The sequence below is a fragment of the Gasterosteus aculeatus genome, chromosome 17 (genome assembly GCF_964276395.1).
Source record: "Gasterosteus aculeatus chromosome 17, fGasAcu3.hap1.1, whole genome shotgun sequence".
Classification (NCBI taxonomy): domain Eukaryota; kingdom Metazoa; phylum Chordata; class Actinopteri; order Perciformes; family Gasterosteidae; genus Gasterosteus; species Gasterosteus aculeatus.
Genome location: NC_135705.1, coordinates 13,341,508 through 13,359,360, shown reverse-complemented (window position 1 = coordinate 13,359,360; position 17,853 = coordinate 13,341,508). Strand labels below are relative to the sequence as shown.

The following is a 17,853-nucleotide window of genomic DNA, read 5'->3' as shown; positions in this document are numbered from 1 at the left end:
GAGTGACACAACCTCTGCCAAAAGCCCCATAGGCTCCAATACAAATCTGCCGACATATTTCTCACAAAAATCCACAAGGTACATGTTCTGTCAACGGCCATAGGAGCCGTATTTATTACCGGACAGACATAAAAAGCACATCCACGCGTTCGGTAGAGTCTTGGGTCTCATACAAACGCCGTATTTTTTAGATAGCTGTTATAGTTTTGCGCTGGTTCTCATTTGTTTGAGGTGTGGATTCTGTGTAACTCGCTGTCCTGTGTCTGCCCTTGTGCAGCCGCACAGGTGCGTCGTTGTCGTGGTTACGAGCACTCACATGCTGCAGGATCTGTCTGTGGCTTACAGCTGCTCGCTCCTATGAGCTGATTAGTGGAGTCACATGACGCAGCTATGCTTTCTGTCAACAGACCAATATGATAAAGACACTCGCCCCCCTCCCCCCTCCACCCTGACCTATTCTCACTGTTAATCACTCAGTCAGTCAGTCTGTCTATTTCTCCTCTCTCTCTCTCCCTCTATCTCTTCCTCACCACCCCTCCATTCCTCACCCTCTCACCCTTCCTCCCTCTATCTACACCCCCCCACCCCACCCAATCCAATAATTACAAAATAAAAGCCCCATGGAGGGAATTTTTACTGTAATGTTTGTGATGAGGCCTATTAATTAAAAACTTCGTAGTTTGAATAACAAACATTCTGTCTCCCACTACGAATATTACTCGTACTTCTAGTACTACAACTGATACTTCTACTACCGTACTACTAGTATTTCTACTGCTATTAATACTACAACTACTACTAATGTTATTACAAATACTACTATGGCTAATAGTATTACAGCTGTTTCTACTGCTATTGATACTAAACCTACTATTGCTGCTTATACTGCTAGTACTACTAATACCACAATTATAACTAATACTACTACTAATATTACTACAAACAATTTTAAACAAATTTAAGCTCCTGCAACTTCTGTTTTTAGAAAATCTATTGAAATTCAGCTTCCCCACTTCCTGTATTTTCAGCAGTTCTTTAAAATAATTTCAGCTATTCTTATGCCTCTATCAACAGCAATTTTTTAATATTCATTTCTGTATTTTTTTGCAATATTTCAAATTTATTTCAGCTGTTTTCATTTCTGCTTTTTCAGCAAATCTATTGAAATTCCTTTCAGCTTCTCCCATTTCTGTATTTTCAGCAATTTCAAATTCATTTCAGCTTTTCAGCAAATGTATTCAAATTCCCTTCAACTTTCTGTATTTTCAGCTATTTTTAAATATTCAGTGCAGCTTTCAGCTTTTTGCATTCCAACGCATTTTCAGCAGGAAATGCCTTTTCTAGTTTATAAAGTTGCTTTGGTTTAAGACCGACTGATTTAGCTGCAAAGCCACACTTTGTGTTATGTAAATTAGTAGATCTTAGCATGCTAACACTCTTAAGCGAAATGGCTAACACGCTAAAAAAAGTTAGCATGCTGTGGTTAACGTTCAGCTACAATTTTTAGTTCTACAATAATGTATAGACAACTGTAGTGGTGTCGTAGATGTCACACACATGCAAATCAGTATTTCATCTCGTTAAAGACACGTGATTTTCAGGGTACTTTCCCATGTGAAAGAATTGCCATGATACAGACGCGTGGCTGTCACATGTGCTTTTGTAAATTATTTTGTAGATTTTTAAGTGTGCTTTACTTCAGATAATTTAACTCAAACTGTGAGCCAAAACAAACCCTTTTTCCCCATGTCTTTTTTTGGGACTTCTTGTTGACACTTCCTTTTTATCTTTGCTCTTTTTATGAACTACGTATGGACCTGATGCCTCAGACTTCAACTACACACATTCATGGTACAAAGAAGTACTTTGGTTAAAACATCCAACATCCTTTTAAAAAACACATGTTATCTTAATAGCCAGGGCTTCCTCTTTCAGACCGCTGAAGATAATTGGAATCATGCAGGAATTGTCTAACACCTCCCTGACCTCGCCTAGGCTGTCGGAAATGTAGGAAAGGAAGCTAATTTAATTCTTTTTTGCCTCCACCTCCCCCATGAAGCCGCAGACAGGGCAGACATGGGCGGAGGGAGGGAAAATGAGATGGGGGATGAGGAAGTGGGGTGGGGATTGACCCAGAATCGCCTCTGATGATGCGGATTGATTTGCCCTTGTAACAATGAGAGATGCTGATCCCTTGCGTGCCTTTTCACACCTACTTGCGTCCTTGCGTGCGTCGACCCATTTTTCTAGGCTTGCATCGAAAGTGACAAAGCTGCGATTGGTCTGCTAACTACATCCTTTACGGATTCTCACATTTCCGTTTTCATAGCACAGTACCGCCATTATTAAAAATAATGTTTACGAGAGAACGGATCAGATTGAAGAGCTTTTGTTGGAAAAAATGCGTAAATATGACCACTTATACAACCCGTCATTGGTGGACTATAAGGACGCGCGGATGGCCTCTGATTCATGGAGGGAGATCTCCGCAAACGTCGATTTGTCGGTCGAGGGGTGAACAAAGTTGTGGAGGAAAATACGGAATAAATGTGTCCGCGATGAAAAGCAGCAGTGGCGATGCACGGGGCAATAAAGTCTATGATAAATAAATAAACCAACCAACGACTTCCACACACAAAGACGTGACTCTCTAGGTCGTCTTCAACAGAAACACGTTACTCCACCTGTTGTTCTGGAGGTGAATTGCTCTGCAACACACGCAAGACTTTTAGAACCATGAATTGAAACGAGTGCGTCGACGCAACGACGCAGACGCAGAAGCATGCGCCAGCCTTTAGTCTATCTTCTGGAAATAAATTCCTGAAGGAGCGATTGAGTTGATCTTTCTGGAGCAGGCGACATAGGCCCTTTTCAGACAATGTAGGACGTCTCTGTCTTTGAAGTCTGGCTCGGTCAAGAAACCTCTCGTGTGAGGTCCGCTCTCCCTTATCGCCGGTTGCCAGTCGGCAGCAGTGCCTCAGGCCACAGGGCTGAGGCCAGTAGACTGCACCAGATGATTTTATGAATTAAATTATGGCAAGTTGAGAGCACGAGGAGAGCAGTTCAACATGTTGGACCAGGTACAAAATGTATGTTAAATTCTGGAGATATTATTTTGTAAAGACAAGAAGTAAATCCTCAAAGTAGTTTGAGATCATCTTTCACTCAATCGACTAATTGTCTCAGCTCTAGTTTGCACACAAGCAAACACACATAAGCTGTATGCCCACAGGACATCATTATTCTGAGTATGGGACTGTCACAGTGGTCCTGTGGACACATTGTTGCCCCCGGCACGGCGCGCTGGGAGAATCCGTGTCAGTGCGGCGAGACGGACGCAGAATGGGAGCGGCTCTGAGTCGGGCCTGACACCACCTGGCCAAGCCAGCTGTCCTCGCCCAGCGCTGGCTCCCTGTGACCGCTGCTACTCTTCCTCTACAAAGGCTTGCTTTTAATATTTACTTTTCTTTGCTTCCCCGTACGTATCGCACACGGCATCGCTTACCATACTTTAGCCTGTGCTAAGACTCTGCCATATGCATGCCTTTTTTCTACCATCCCCTTAGAGAGTGTTGCACCAGCATATGAGCTTCTTAATGTGTGTGTGTGTGTGTGTGTGTGTGTTTGGCTACCAGCCTGTTGTGATGTCGGGCCCGAGCGGGTGATCGGAGACCAAAGGCGAGAGACAAACGGCAACCTGTAGTGAGTGTGTCTTTCTACTGCACTCATGCACAGATGCTTTGTCTGATTACTGTAAAAGCATGTCATAGATGTTGCAGAAAAGGTGTCTTGTGATGGATAGAGACGGATAGGTCAGAAGGTGGATTGGAGGGAGGGAGGGAGGCAGTTGACTGTTTTATATGTGGAATCATTGCCGACATTTGGTCCAGAAAATCGACGTGAGGGCTGATTAAATGGGCAGCGGGACAGAAATGCTTACTGTAGCTCAATTATGAAGAATGAACCCATTTAGCTAAATAATGCTTGCGTTTTACAGATGTGATTGGTATTACGGTAACTCTTGATGAATAGGTTTTAATTAATGAAAGCTGTAAGATACGAGAGGATGTTTATTACTGCGGAATACATTTATGTAAAAGCAAGGAATTGCAACACAAAAGGGTTTCCCAACTACATTGAGATGCAAAACATGTTGTACTGAATATCCCTGATGTTCATAAACATTTCAGTGATATTGTAGGAGCCGCATTCAAGTTTGTCTTTGTATTAAAATATTTATTTTTTGTTCTTTTTTATTTGTGTTAAAAGCAAAGTGTTGTGGTGGGCACTCCTATAAGTTGATGCGAATGGCGCATAGTTGGTGGTAGAAAACGGGTTACGGCAGATACCGTCTTTTGACCTTGGCCTCAGCCCTGTAACTACCCTCGATGGTGATTGGCATCAATCGCGATTCATGGTTGCAGATTCGATTCGTGGACGATCTGGGTTCATTTAGAACGATTCGATTCAGTGACTTGAAATCGATTCAGTAACTTTACTGGACAGTGCAGGCAAAGTTTCTGAGATCCCTGTTGTTTCTTGTAAGGTAATCAGGTTAAAATTAATTAGGGATATTATAAACAACCAAACAACAATTAATGGCAAATGTATTAACCTTTTATTTGAATCAAGTGCCATTTTCAATGTAAACATTACACAATAATTACACAATGTTTGGATCAATTTACAGAACCCCGGATTTTCAACCACATTGTAGGGTCGCATGTCTTTACAGCTAAACGTGGCAATTGTTACTGTGATGTTGAGTTTGGTGCTGGCGAGGCCTGAGGTATCTTCAGAGCTGGAGTTACCTGCTGCTGCTGCTGCAGCGGTAACGCTGCTAGAGGTGCCTGACTGTCGGCGTTGTTTAATCCCACGGCGCCTTAGTAGATGGCTGGAAAGATTCGTCGTGTTTCTGTGGTTTTCTATTTGTCTTCTACATATTCTACAAACAGCGACCGACTTATATAGAACACCTCCGTGTTTGCAAAAGCCAAAATGTTTCCACGCGCTTGATCGATAAGTTGGTTTGTAAATGTCTTACTCGCAGTCGTCTCCTCCACGCTGTGTTTTGTTGTTGATCCGAGTTTCGCGCGGCTGCTGCTGCGTACTGATGACGTCACAGACAGGCAGACTGAATCGAGTAACGTGTCTAAAGTGCTAAAAAAACAAACAAACAACACGCATCCATGTCATTTTTGTACTTAAATCCAATGTGCAGTTTCCAAGTATCGATACAATCGATTATGTACCATTTCAATCGATTTGTAATCGATATATGTCGTCCGGAATGCCGATTTGCGGAGCACAGATCGATTCAGTTGGATCGCAGGAATATAAATCGATTAATCGATTCAGTGAATGAATCGTTACACCCCTATCCGGCATCCAAACCAAATATAACATCTTTATTTCATGTTTCTTATTTTTCAATACATTTCAAGCAAGCAAACAGAAATTGCTCCTGATTTTCTGTTTGGGGGCAAAGCCGCAAGTCAGACAACTGGACCCGATCTTCCGACGTGGCTAAAGCGATAGGACGCACAAATAGGCGCCAAAGGAAAGGCCAAAGAGAGCGAGCTTTAGCCGCCACAGATATATTTTTAGACTATTGGAGAAATGTACTATACAAAAAGTACATGTTTATATAAAAATGTCCTATTTTAGATGGACTAGAACATTGTCTCTTTAGCCCAAACTCAAATATCTCAACAACTATTTGGATGGAAAACCATTTAATCTTTTGATATAAATGCTTACTTAACTTTTAGCTGTGTTTCACTGGCATTTCTGTCTTTCAATAATATCTCAACAACTGTTGGAAGTAGGGCTGCAACTAACGACTACTTTGATAATCGATTAATCAGTCGATTAATTATTTGATTAATCCACTAACCGGTTGCTCCGCTACCTCCTCTATTGAAATATCCCTCGTTAGGGCATCATTCTGTGTCTGTGTATCTTTGGTAGGTCTAGTGTGTTTAAAAAGGACTTAATCTCCTATCTTTGTGCAGACTATGGCTGTGTATATAACTCCTCATAATATCTCTGGAATGTTCTTCCTATACCATCTGGCGTTGTCATGCATCAATGGTTGGTTCGTATGGGGGTCCCTAATTTTATGGATTTGACTAGCCGCAAGTTAATTACGAGTCCGTCTCGGCAATAGTTTAGTGGTTCTCGGGCCTATCTCATAATAACTTTGCTTATGAACAGAATCTTCCGCTCTACCTTCTCTGTTAGATGTTTATCTATCTCTAATTTTACGGGTTTAATTTTATTTTGTGTGTCTAAGTCAGCCGAATTCTGGTAGTCTCTTTCCAATTCTCTCAGTTTTTCTATATATTTTTTATACGTTTCTAATTTCATTTTTTTTGTGTAGATCGATTCCGAAATTCCGGTCTGGTTAGCATCTCACAGCTTCTATCTGCCATTCCTCCAGTTCAACTATGCGGGTTTGCGCCTCCTCCATGTGGTCATGCTGCGTTTTCATGTCGGCATTAATCCCTTCGAATTTGCTTTCGGTTTCTCTCCGGACCCTGTGGAATTCTTCCTTCACCTCTCTCCTCACATCGCTTATCCCTTGTTTGACTTCTTTAACCTCATTTTTCACCTCATCCAGTTGCTTACCTATGGGTGCTATCAAGTCTACCACTATTAGGCTAGCTGGCTCCGCACCTCACACGTTCTTCTCACCCAGCGTTCCATTGTCAGCATTTGAATCCATTTTTTCCTTTTCTATTACCACTGACTTGATTTTCTTCGTATAACTGACCTTTTTTTCCCCTCTATATTATATTGAATCTATTTGTTTGCGTTATGATTTTTGAGGGTTTATCGTTGCCGAGTTGAGAGAGCTCTAAACTACGTGACTGCTCACTCCGCCATCTTCCGGAAGTCCCCTATTCCTTTGTTTTTAAACTAACCCATAGCCTTATATTACTAGCCCATAGCATTATATTTTATTTTATTCCTGTTGTCGTCCATTGTCGTACTGTCTGCTGTTATGCACCAAGCGCCCCATCAAATTCCTTGTATGTCCAAAATATTTTTGCTCTGCGCACATCTCATTGAGTGACGTAATAATCGCGCGACACAATCGATAATGAAATTTGTTGCCAACACTTTTAAAAAATCGATTTTTATCGATTTCATTGATTTGTCTGTAACATGATGAATTGCAGTTTCTGACCTTTTTAATGTAGTGATATAGTCGGTAAGTATTTTTTGAATACTTTGGTTTCTGATCAAAATCCTGAAAAAGATCCTGAAGAACATTCTCATCAGCTTGTATATTGTGCTTCATTATCAAATGTCAACATTAAACATACGTCTGGGTCAATCAACTGTTCTTTGTAATTTGAGTATTGTCAGCCAATTTTATGGACAATCCGTTAATCAATCGACCTTCAAACGCATGTATTTTTTCCACATCCTTTCAACTCTATTACTCAGGCCATTCATTTGTCTCCCCCCGACTTTAGCAGCCACTGGTTTGCCTCCCCTCCGCCCGTTGCTGCTCCTTGGGGCCTCTCACATTTCATCCCAGTCTTTGATATGCCTACAGCTAACTCAAAATAGGCAGAGACGTTTATTCACGTAAAAAATGCAACAATCGTAATGAATAGCCGTATTATCCCCCCCTCTACTGTTCTTGTTCTCATTTTCCCTCCTCTTGTTCCCTCTGTCTTTTTATTTCTGTGTCTCTTGAATTGATTGAAAGAGGGAGATAAACGGTCCAAAGAGCGTTGATCAGCTCCACCTTGACTGCCTTTCAGAGGTTTCATATCAGGTGTCAGTGGGAATGAGGCCGAGATGACCAGAGACATCCCTTATGTCTTTAAGGGTTTCCAGACCCTGCCGGGGTCGGAGTCTGACCATAGATCTGTGTTACTTGTCATCCCTCTTCTCTCTTTCTTCTTGTACTTGTCCTTGGTGAATATCCATTTATCCAGAACTGGTATCCATTACGATGTGTTTTTGCAGTTTTCTGATAGGAAAAGACATAGAAATGTAAATATTGAAAAGGTTGTGGTTTTGTAAAATTCTTTCTGAGTACCTGCTGAGTTTTCTTGACCCGGTTGCTACGGAGACCGTGACATGCTCACATTTCCCGTGATAAGACCGCAGCTGGGTTTACCGCGGCAAGTCTACGAGGAAATACGCACAAGATGTTTAGTTTAGTCGGACTCTTTCTACTCTTGGAAATTATTCTTTTAACGTGTGTCTTACTTACTTTTTAAGAAGTTTTTTCATAATGGCATTTTACTTTTTTATGGTGTTGATTCTTACTCTAGGAGAAGAATTTAAGAAGATATATTCAGAAAGGGGGCGGCACGGTGGCGTGGTGGTTAGCACCGTTGCCTCACAGCAAGAAGGTCCTGGGTTCGATTCCGTCCAGTGGCCTTTCTGTGTGGAGTCTGCATGTTCTCCCCGTGTCTGCGTGGGTTCTCTCCGGGTTCTCCGGCTTCTTCCCACAGTCCAAAGACATGCTCTGGGGATCAGGTTAATTGGTGACTCTAAATTGCCCGTAGATGTGTGAATGTGAGTGTGAATGGTTGTGTGTCTCTGTGTAGCCCTGCGATTGGCTGGCGACCAATCCAGGATGTACCCTGTCTATCGCCCGAAGTTGGCTGGGATGGACTCCAGCCCCCCCGCGACCCTGTGTGCAGGATAAGCGGTTTGACAATGGATGGATGGATGGATATTCAGAAAGGGCTGTTTATAACCCCCTCTGTGTTACTCACACACTGCTGTGCCAGTTGTGTTAATCCTAATCTGAACTCCAACAATGGCTATGCACTAATCGGAGGCAAGCAAACAGAACAGAACCAGATGGAGACATTGTGGTCCTGTTTATGTAATCTCTGTTGGGCTGGTTGTATGAAAGTAATCTCTCAGAAACGGAAAGACAGTCCTGGCCACTTAACATAACATCACAAATCAGCAAGTTTATTTCAGGTGTAGCTGGTATTTGGTATTTATCTGGTTGTGAGCTCAGCACTGCATGTCATCGTAGTCAGTGTGTTGGGTTAAACAAATTCACTTTTTCTATTCAGCACAACAAAAATATTTTTTTTCCCAGTCTGGTGGCATTTAACATGTTATTGTGTGTAATATGACCGGATTAGTAGCTCCAACACGGTGTCTTTTAGAAATCAGTTGTTTTTCATTCACAATTTATGTATATGCACATCCTTGTGTTTTAAACCAGTTGAAGCCTTTTGGGAAACCATGTGGCAACCACGGACTGGCACACAAATGCTTAGAATTAAAGAACACATTTTAGCACTGTCATCGTGTCTGGGCGTCTGTGGGTGAGTCGGGAGCACGGTCGTCCTCCAATCAGAGGGTTGGTGATTCGATCCCATTCCTGGCTAACCCGCATGTCGATGTGTCCTTGGGCAAGACACTTAACCCAACATTGCTCCTGTAGCAGCGACTACAGTGTGTGAATGTTAGTTACTGATGGGCAGGTGGCACTGTGTATGGTAGATCCTGTCATCAGTGTATGAATGGTTGTGAATGGGTGAATGATGTCATGTAGTGTTAAAGCGCTTTGAGTGGTTGGAAGACTAGAAAAGCGCTATACAAATACAGTCCATTTACCATTTACCATTGTTCGTTAGAAGAACAAGACTTTGACCTGCACCGCAGTACATCATAACATTTTCTTGATTTTCTTTTTTTTGTGAAAAGTGATTCTCAATGTGGAGGACTTAATAACATGGATGCCTGAAGCTCATAATCATTATTTCAATTAATATTTAGCTGTCCCCACAGAAAGGAATTTAGCTATAAGACTAAATGGGATATAAAGACATGTTTATTAATGAGTGGGACGCCAGTTTCTTCTTTCATGTGGAGAGGCGAAAGCAGGGCATACATACAAGGTAGGATGTGGTTTTAGTGTGGAGAGTCCAGAAATAAAGGTTTATGGTCCACACATGTTTGTACCAAAACAATTTGATGTCAACTAGTTGTTAGTCCATGCAGCGGTGCAATGATCTGTGTTGTGTTCATCAAATATCCAGAAGGTGTGTGGACATCAAAATCAGAAACTTAATCTGGACATACAACAATTATTTTGAAACAATCCTGTAATAGATGTTATCTCATTTCATTATCTCATTAAACTCCATTCTTAAATTGCTAATCTGATTCACTAAATCTCCGTCCCAGAGAGCGTTTTGCTTGCTTGCAATCGGCTTCAGAACAACAAATATGTGTATTTTTCTTGGTGTGAAAAGACAAACGGGGTGGTACAATATGGGACACGGAAGGAAACGAACAAGTAACTTTTTTCCTCTTCGGTTTCAGCCTCTCCAAGCCTCATGAATGAGAGGATGACCAGGACAACGATCTGAGATCAGTGCACTCTACTTCCTAAACAGTCATCCTCAAAACAAAATCAATTCTAATTCAGAGTCTTTCTACAGACTTGACCGTTCCAACATGCTTTCTACGCTTATCCTCAATGCTTTAACGCTGATGAATGTATCCTAACATCACAGTGGAGCTTTTATTATCCACCCATCAGCCCAACCTTTCCTGAATGGTGGACTGACTATTGAGTTGTCAGCACCAGGTTTAGGCTCTGATGTGTGATGGTAGTGGAGGGGGTGACTGTTTGTTTGCATTTAAAACAATCGTAAAGGAACAGACACAAAGCGTTGTGTCTCACAGCAAATGATGGATGGGTTTTTCCGTTATGAAGGTGATATTTGGTTGATAGGATAATAGAGACAGGAAGTGGGGCGGTTGGTCTCTGCTGTTATCAGCTGATCAGCAGAGACTGAGGGGGTAACAATTGAATGGTCCTGGATTGGGAAAACTTGAAGAGAGTAGATGTTGTCCTCTGATAAATGGACTGATAAATAGTGTTGAAGGAAACGTGGCCGCAGCGGCCAGCTTCCGCCACTGGATTGTAGCCAGGAGGGAGACAACAACAGCAAGCATTACTCAACCTCGCTGTCATTGGCAGCAATTACAGAATTTTATTGGCACTCTGGGCCTGTTGCTACAGCATTTGCATTCAGTCCTGGCTATTTTCAGTATTGTGATTGGGTAGTTGGTCAGCAGTTGAAATTCAGTTGAAGATAACCGAATAATTGGGGCATTAGCATTTTGTAATTTGCAATCTGCACAACAGGAATAACATTATACATTTTACTGGTGTAAGACACACACACACATACACACACACACACACACACACACATGCTCAAACACAATTATTGCACATTACAAGTCCCAGAGCGGTTGTTGCAGGTCCCAAAGAAACCGGACCTCCTAAATTGTGCCACCTGATGAAAAACAGCCAACACTACAATGAGACTTGGTTAGCATTCATAGTGTGTTAGATTGTTCATAGTGAAAATAATGTGTACTAATGAAATTGTTCCCTTATACCTGGAAAAGATTTTACCAGCAAGACAAGTTGCAACATGGAACTCCGATAGAAACAACGTGGAGATTTGTGATTATTTTATCTAAAAATGAGTTTAGACTGAAACTGAAAACTCTAACAAACAAGGGTCACCTTTCCCTCAAATATTACAACATCATGTTGTAACAACATGATGTTGTAATATTTGTGATTTAAAAAAAACCTAAATATATCAAATGCCAAATTCAATTTCCTCTCAAACAGGGGATCTTATAGTTTGTCGTATGAGATCATTTTTTAACACATAATTACTTTTACCGATTTTTCAGTTACTCCTCAATCCATGTATTTAATATAACATGTGAACAAGCATTCATTAAAAAAAAGGGCGCAAGAACAAAGATTGGCAGTATTATGATTTCCCCTCAACGGCTCTCAACATTTAAACACAATTCTCTCAAGACGATAATTTGTATACTTGGACGTTTGCGGTTATCAGGGTTTAATATCGCAATTACTCTCTGTCTGTGTGTGTGTGTGTGTTTGTGTGTACGTGTGTGTGTGCCTGTGTGCACCTGCATGTGTGTTTGTTTCTGTTTCTTATGAGTCTGGTGATAATTAGCCCTATTGGCTTTGATCATTATTGTAATCTTTGAATTCCTTCAGAGCTTTTTAATAAGTTTCTGACTTTGTGTGTGTCATTTGTGCGTCTGACAGAACTAGGTTTACAGCCCCTGATTTAAGACTGGAATAATGAGCGGACAAACATCACGTTCCCAATCTTTTGTTGCAGCAGCTGGGTTAAAAGTTTATCAATCTCAGTCCGGGTGTCATCATGAGCGTGTGAATTGATTATTTATAGCTGTTCCATTTCTTCTCTCCGTGGATCACTGACAGGCTGTCATTGTTGTCTTTGTGTCTCTTTGTTGTGTGCCTGTATATTCTTGTTCAATGCAAAGCTTTTCAGGACTATGTTGACTTCAGTCTTACTTGTCTTGGGAATATGTTACTCTCCTTTGATTGTGGAGAAGATATGGCCTACATTTTATCCGACTTTGGGCAGCAGCCAATAATTTATTTTGGTTTGGTCTTTCTATGATCTTTTGGATCAAGTATTTATATATAAAACATCAGACCATTCCTTTTCACAATTTTAAATAGATCCACAGCTGATGGCTTTAAATGTCTTGTTTTGTCTGACCAACACATTAATATTGATCTTGATGTAACATGGTAACATGTGGACATGGATATTGAACCAAGAGAAGCCAAAAAAGTCCCACTGGACAAAGTGTAACTAACAAATAGTTGTAATTTGTGCTTAAAATAATTCCTTAAATCATCAAGCAATTACCAATATTTCTGTGAAATGATTGCCTGCCAATCAGCTAATCACCACTATTTATTTAACCCCGGTGGCATTTAAATATGACACTTCGGCCGAGGCAACAAACACAAAGTGGTTCATATATACTTTGAATAGACAACAAAATATACATCCAAAGTAGAAGATACTAACATCGACACGCTAACATGCCAGGCCCGCATGGACAATGGCAACATTTCTGAATGCCACAGATTGTTTTAAAATTGGATATATCTGCACACACAGGTATGTAATTAAAATGAATCCAAAAAGGCGGTGGACCACCAATCAACCGCCAGAAACGCTGATACACACCGCTGTATTCAAATGTCAGCTAAGCTCAAGGCCAAACTCGTTTCTTTGTAATTAGTAGAATTTTGAAAAGGGAACCATAAATGTATTTGTTGTTATGAAATGGCAAGAAGTGTGTTCTGTGTACTGTGTTTGAGATTCAACAGCAGACAACAATTTTTGGCGGTCAATGCGAGACAAAGCAACGTGCATAACTGGGATGTTGTTTTACACAATAAGCGTAGGGAAAGATCATCTTATTGGGGGAAAGACTCGTAATTAAAAATGGAAGAATGGCAGTAAATTGCCCATCAGGGCCAGACCAAAAGCTAAAAAAGGACGGTTGTGATTTTAACGTGACAGCGCACTTTTCGACCGTGCAGCTTTGGCCGTCTTTACGATAGTGGCTTAAAGCACAGACCAATTGCATTCGAGTTAAACCTTCCCACGTGATACTACTCGACCAATCGAGTCGTTGCATTCCAGGCAGGATGATGTCGTCTCAATACTGCGGACAGACAAGAGAGGTAGCGGCAAATTACAAATAAAAAGACGGTAAGAAGAAAAAGAAAGACAGCGAAATTTGAGAAAAAGATGAGTGAGACTGAACATGAGAGAAAGGGACGGGTGAGAAAAGGAGGAACAAATGTGGACAGCGAAAGTAGAGCATTTAATCCATAATGAACAGACTTGTTTCTGTTTATACTTCCCACTGCAGCACTAAACCAGTGTCTCATATGGTTGAAACACCGTCATGAGGCGCAGTAAGCTCCACGTGAGGAGGAGACGGCCCTGATGCATTCAGGCCCTGGTTTAAAATCCTGGCAGGAAAAACTAGAGCTGAGTGGATATACAGTATATGTTCTATTAAACTGTTCGATTGTTAAAATTTGTTTTTACGTTTATTATTTATAATTTGCTGAGACGGTCAAGTCCAAATGTGAAGCAGAAATGGGGACATTTTTATTTTAATTATTTTATTTTTTCTGAATTGAAGCACTTTATTTTAAAATGCAGACATTTTCACATTTTATTTTTTTAAATGCAACCCAACCCCTTTTATTTAGTCAATTTATCTTTCTGTCTTTCATTTAAATGTCAGTTGTCAAGTGTTACACCTGACATTCAATTTTGTATGCACACAAAAGAATGATAGAATTGAGAAAAGGAGAGAGGAATGACCTCCTCTGACCCCTTTACAGCTGCAGCTCTTTTCTCTCACACACACACACACACACACACACACACACACACACACACACACACACACACACACACAGTGTGTCTTCTCATAAATCCATTGTGCAGAGCCAGAAGTCCCCCTTCCATATCCACTTGATGTTAATAATTTGCTTAAACAAAGCTCCTGTTGGATATGTGGTTTTCAATAGAATAACCTCTCTGTCAATGTTTCCTCAGTTATAAAAGGCCCTCATCTGTCTGCACGCTGCTTTCTCTGTCGCACTGCCTGTCGGGAGTCAGTATACTGCTGCTGAATGGGACAATTCTAATGTCTTTAATTCCTTCCTGGAAGACCCTCTTCCACGACGCCTCGGGCCCTGAAAGAGGGCCAAAGAGTGCTGCTGTCCTTTTTCTGCAGCACCATAAAGACATGTGGTAAAAGGATTATTGTGAGTTTTAGCAGTGGGTGTGGTTTTTAATGCATGCTTGAGAGAAACCATGTGTGAACTTGAAGATAGTACATTAGGTTGTTTGTGAATTACGTGTACACTATTTGTCTCTTAGACTTACTGTGCGTGTTTGTGTTGTTCCCACTATCTGTACAGCAGCTGTATGTGTTTGGGGATTTCCACTGTTTTTATATGACTTCATACAGCTTGTGTGTGTGTGTGTGTGTGTGTGTGTGTGTGTGTGTGTGTGTGTGTGTGTGTCTTCGTGGTAGCATCCCACAGAGTGGAGCACCCCCCCTGTGTGCGGGGGAGTTAATTTGCATCCCCTGAGGACTGTACTGTGGGGAAGGGGTAATCATGTAGAGGCGGAACCCGGTGCTCCAATAATGCTACATCACAGCTTTTTCCAAAGCTTAAAGTGATTACCTCCCAACTAGGTCTGCATAGTAACACTGAAAGCCCAAGAACAGTGGTGCTTGTGGACAGATCTTCTGTTTTATCGACATTGCATATACTCTTAGTTTTCTCTGCAGGGTTTTCTAACCTAATAACCAGTGCTGCATCAGAAGCAAGTAAAATGTGTCACTATCAGCTACATCTCCTCCAATCAGCAGGAACGCCTGCAAAGCTTTAAGGCAGGGGTCTTCAGGCCAAGGTCCCCCAAACTGATGGCGAGATGGAGCAGGGACTATTCTACGTGTTTGGTCCGCCATATTTTATTTTTGAGCTTCGTGCTCTTTAGACGTGAGCATTAACGCGATCTGATTGGCTGGTGCCTGTGCTGTTGTATTTGCATGAAAGGTGCTGTGAATGAACCGGTGCCCAGCTTAAGTGAGAGCTCCTGTGGGCAGCTGAACGGGTGTGTTGCAGACAAAGTCTTCTCCATCAATTGATCTGTTAGCTACAATATGTTGCATTCATGTTCATGTGTATTTAAAGACAATAAACACAATTCTGATTCTGATTCTGAAGACATTTAAATTTGTGAGGGAAAAAAAATTAAATTAAAAAAAAAAAAGAATTACAAAAAAAAAGTCTTATCAACCAAAATGTTGCGACCCCCTGTTGAAGACCTCTGCTTTAAAGGAGTTCTGCAGCCAAACTAGGCTAGATTTAAATACTCAGCCCTAATTTAGTTACTTAGTTCATGGATGTTCAACTGGGATGCAAGGTGAAGGCAATTCAATTTAATGAACTACCTGCCATGAGAGAAAGATGAGGAGAACTCAGAGTCCTGAGCCGCAAAATTAACAGCTGATGATGACTTATCAGCCAGAGTCCTCTTCAGTGGCCTTTCTTCCTCTAGCAAAGAACTGTCCTTTTTATGGTGCATTACTCATGTTACTTTTCTAACTTTCTAAATTATCAGCACAAACAAAGGTTTTGTGTATGGGCTGTTATCCTCAGGGCTGTTCTTCTGTTACTGATTTATATTTAGTTCCAGTCAACTAAAGTTAAACCAATGGCTTGTTTGTCCTGTGTATCACGCCACAGTCTGAGACATTATCCTCTTCATCAATAAAATTGATGCCTCATTTGAATGCCCATTTAAGATAAAGCTGTGCTTGAGGATGATGTGAGATGGTAAACACATTTAAACAAATATTGTTTGTCATGATTGCTCCGGATGGTGCTTAAAAAGTGACACTTTATTACTTTATTTTTTGGATCAATGAATCTTCCATTTTCCATTCCCTCCGTCCTTTTCTTTTCTCCCGCAGGATTCGTCCTCAGATGGCCAAGGAGAAGATAGAGGGCTGTCATGTATGCACGCTCGTCACACCCGGAGAACCACAAGTCCTTCTGGGTAAAGACAAAGCTTTCACTTATGACTTTGTGCTCGACATCGACTCTGAGCAGCAGCACATCTACCAGGCCTGCGTTTACAACCTCATCGAGGGCTGTTTCGAGGGCTACAACGCCACTGTTTTTGCTTATGGACAGGTATGTTACAAAGGCTTGGATTTTGATATTTCTTGAATTGATCAATTGATAGAGATGAGTTTCATAGCTTTAGTTGTCATCTATTGTTTTCTTTATAGTAAGTAATTGTTTTATAAGTAAGAAATACATAAAGAAACCGAAAAAAACTATTAGCCGCACCGTTGTATAAGCCGCAGTAGTTCAATGTGTGGGAAAAAAAGTAGCGGCTTATAGTCCGGAATTTACGGTAATGTCAGTCTGGTACTTTATGGAAAACTGATAATGACTGTGCCTAAATATTCTTGGTGAATAAAAACACACTGAACTGTTTTTCAGACGGGCTCGGGGAAAACCTACACCATGGGGACGGGTTTCGATATGAGCCTGGGCCAGCATGAGCAGGGCATCATACCGCGGGCTGTTCACCAGCTGTTTGATGGGATCAAGAACAATAGGGCACGCGCCCAGGAGGCCGGCATCCAGCCACCCGAGTTTAAAGTCAGCGCCCAGTTCCTAGAGGTGGGAGAAACACATGTGGATGGATGCGCATGTTAAACCACACTGAGATAACATTTCAACAGGGTTGTGTTCATATTCTTGTTTGCGTGTGTGTGTGTGTGTGTTATTTGTCCATATTACCTTTACCAGATGGGACAATACCCAGTCTACAAATAGGAAGTGACAACCTAACGACAGATCGGCAGGAATGTCTGCTTGTGCTTTGTTGGTCCTGATTAATGGTGGCCATTACCTCTGACATTATTCCTCATCGCTGTGGGGTAGAGGATGGATACGAGGAAGGGATGCTGTGTGGGAGCAGTGACTTATAATTTCCTGCAGAGGTTTCTGGCAGGCAAATGTTTGGGTTGCGTCTGGATGCAGACATTTACATGTGTTTGTGTGTGCTTGCATGATCCAATTACTTTATTAAGATTTACGAAACAATAATGACGATAAAATAGATGATACATTTATTTTCCTGGTAGCCTTTTCTTATTTCGTTCTTGACCATCCTGCTATCTGCTGCCTATGTGTTTGTGTTCTCAGGTCACATTGTTGTCTCTGACGGTTAACAGATGTGTGTGTCTGGGAGGAGGGGTGGGTGGGGGCAGCATGTGTTTGGAAGTTGGTGGGAACAGTGGATTTTTCAGGTGACCTCTGTGGCCCTTGCCCTCTTTGCCATCTTGTGATCTGTGTGTCAATACGAAACATAGCTGTGAGAAAAGGGGAGACCATGAGGATCGTATGACTGC

General features: G+C 41.4%; 1 protein-coding gene across 12 annotated transcripts in view; it reads left to right on the top strand.

The window, feature by feature from the left end:
- Positions 1-17,853, top strand: part of kif21b (kinesin family member 21B) — a 143,944-nt gene that overhangs the window by 94,271 nt on the left and 31,820 nt on the right. For 6 of the 12 annotated variants that reach the window (XM_078092401.1, XM_078092399.1, XM_078092397.1 and 3 more), the window contains exons 3-4: positions 16,399-16,621; positions 16,937-17,119. In XM_078092401.1, the coding sequence (XP_077948527.1) occupies positions 16,399-16,621; positions 16,937-17,119 (406 nt within the window). Of the gene's footprint in view, positions 1-14,439; positions 14,678-16,398; positions 16,622-16,936; positions 17,120-17,853 lie in introns of those variants that run through there. The other 6 variants (XM_040203531.2, XM_040203530.2, XM_040203532.2 and 3 more) reach the window with 4 other exon arrangements.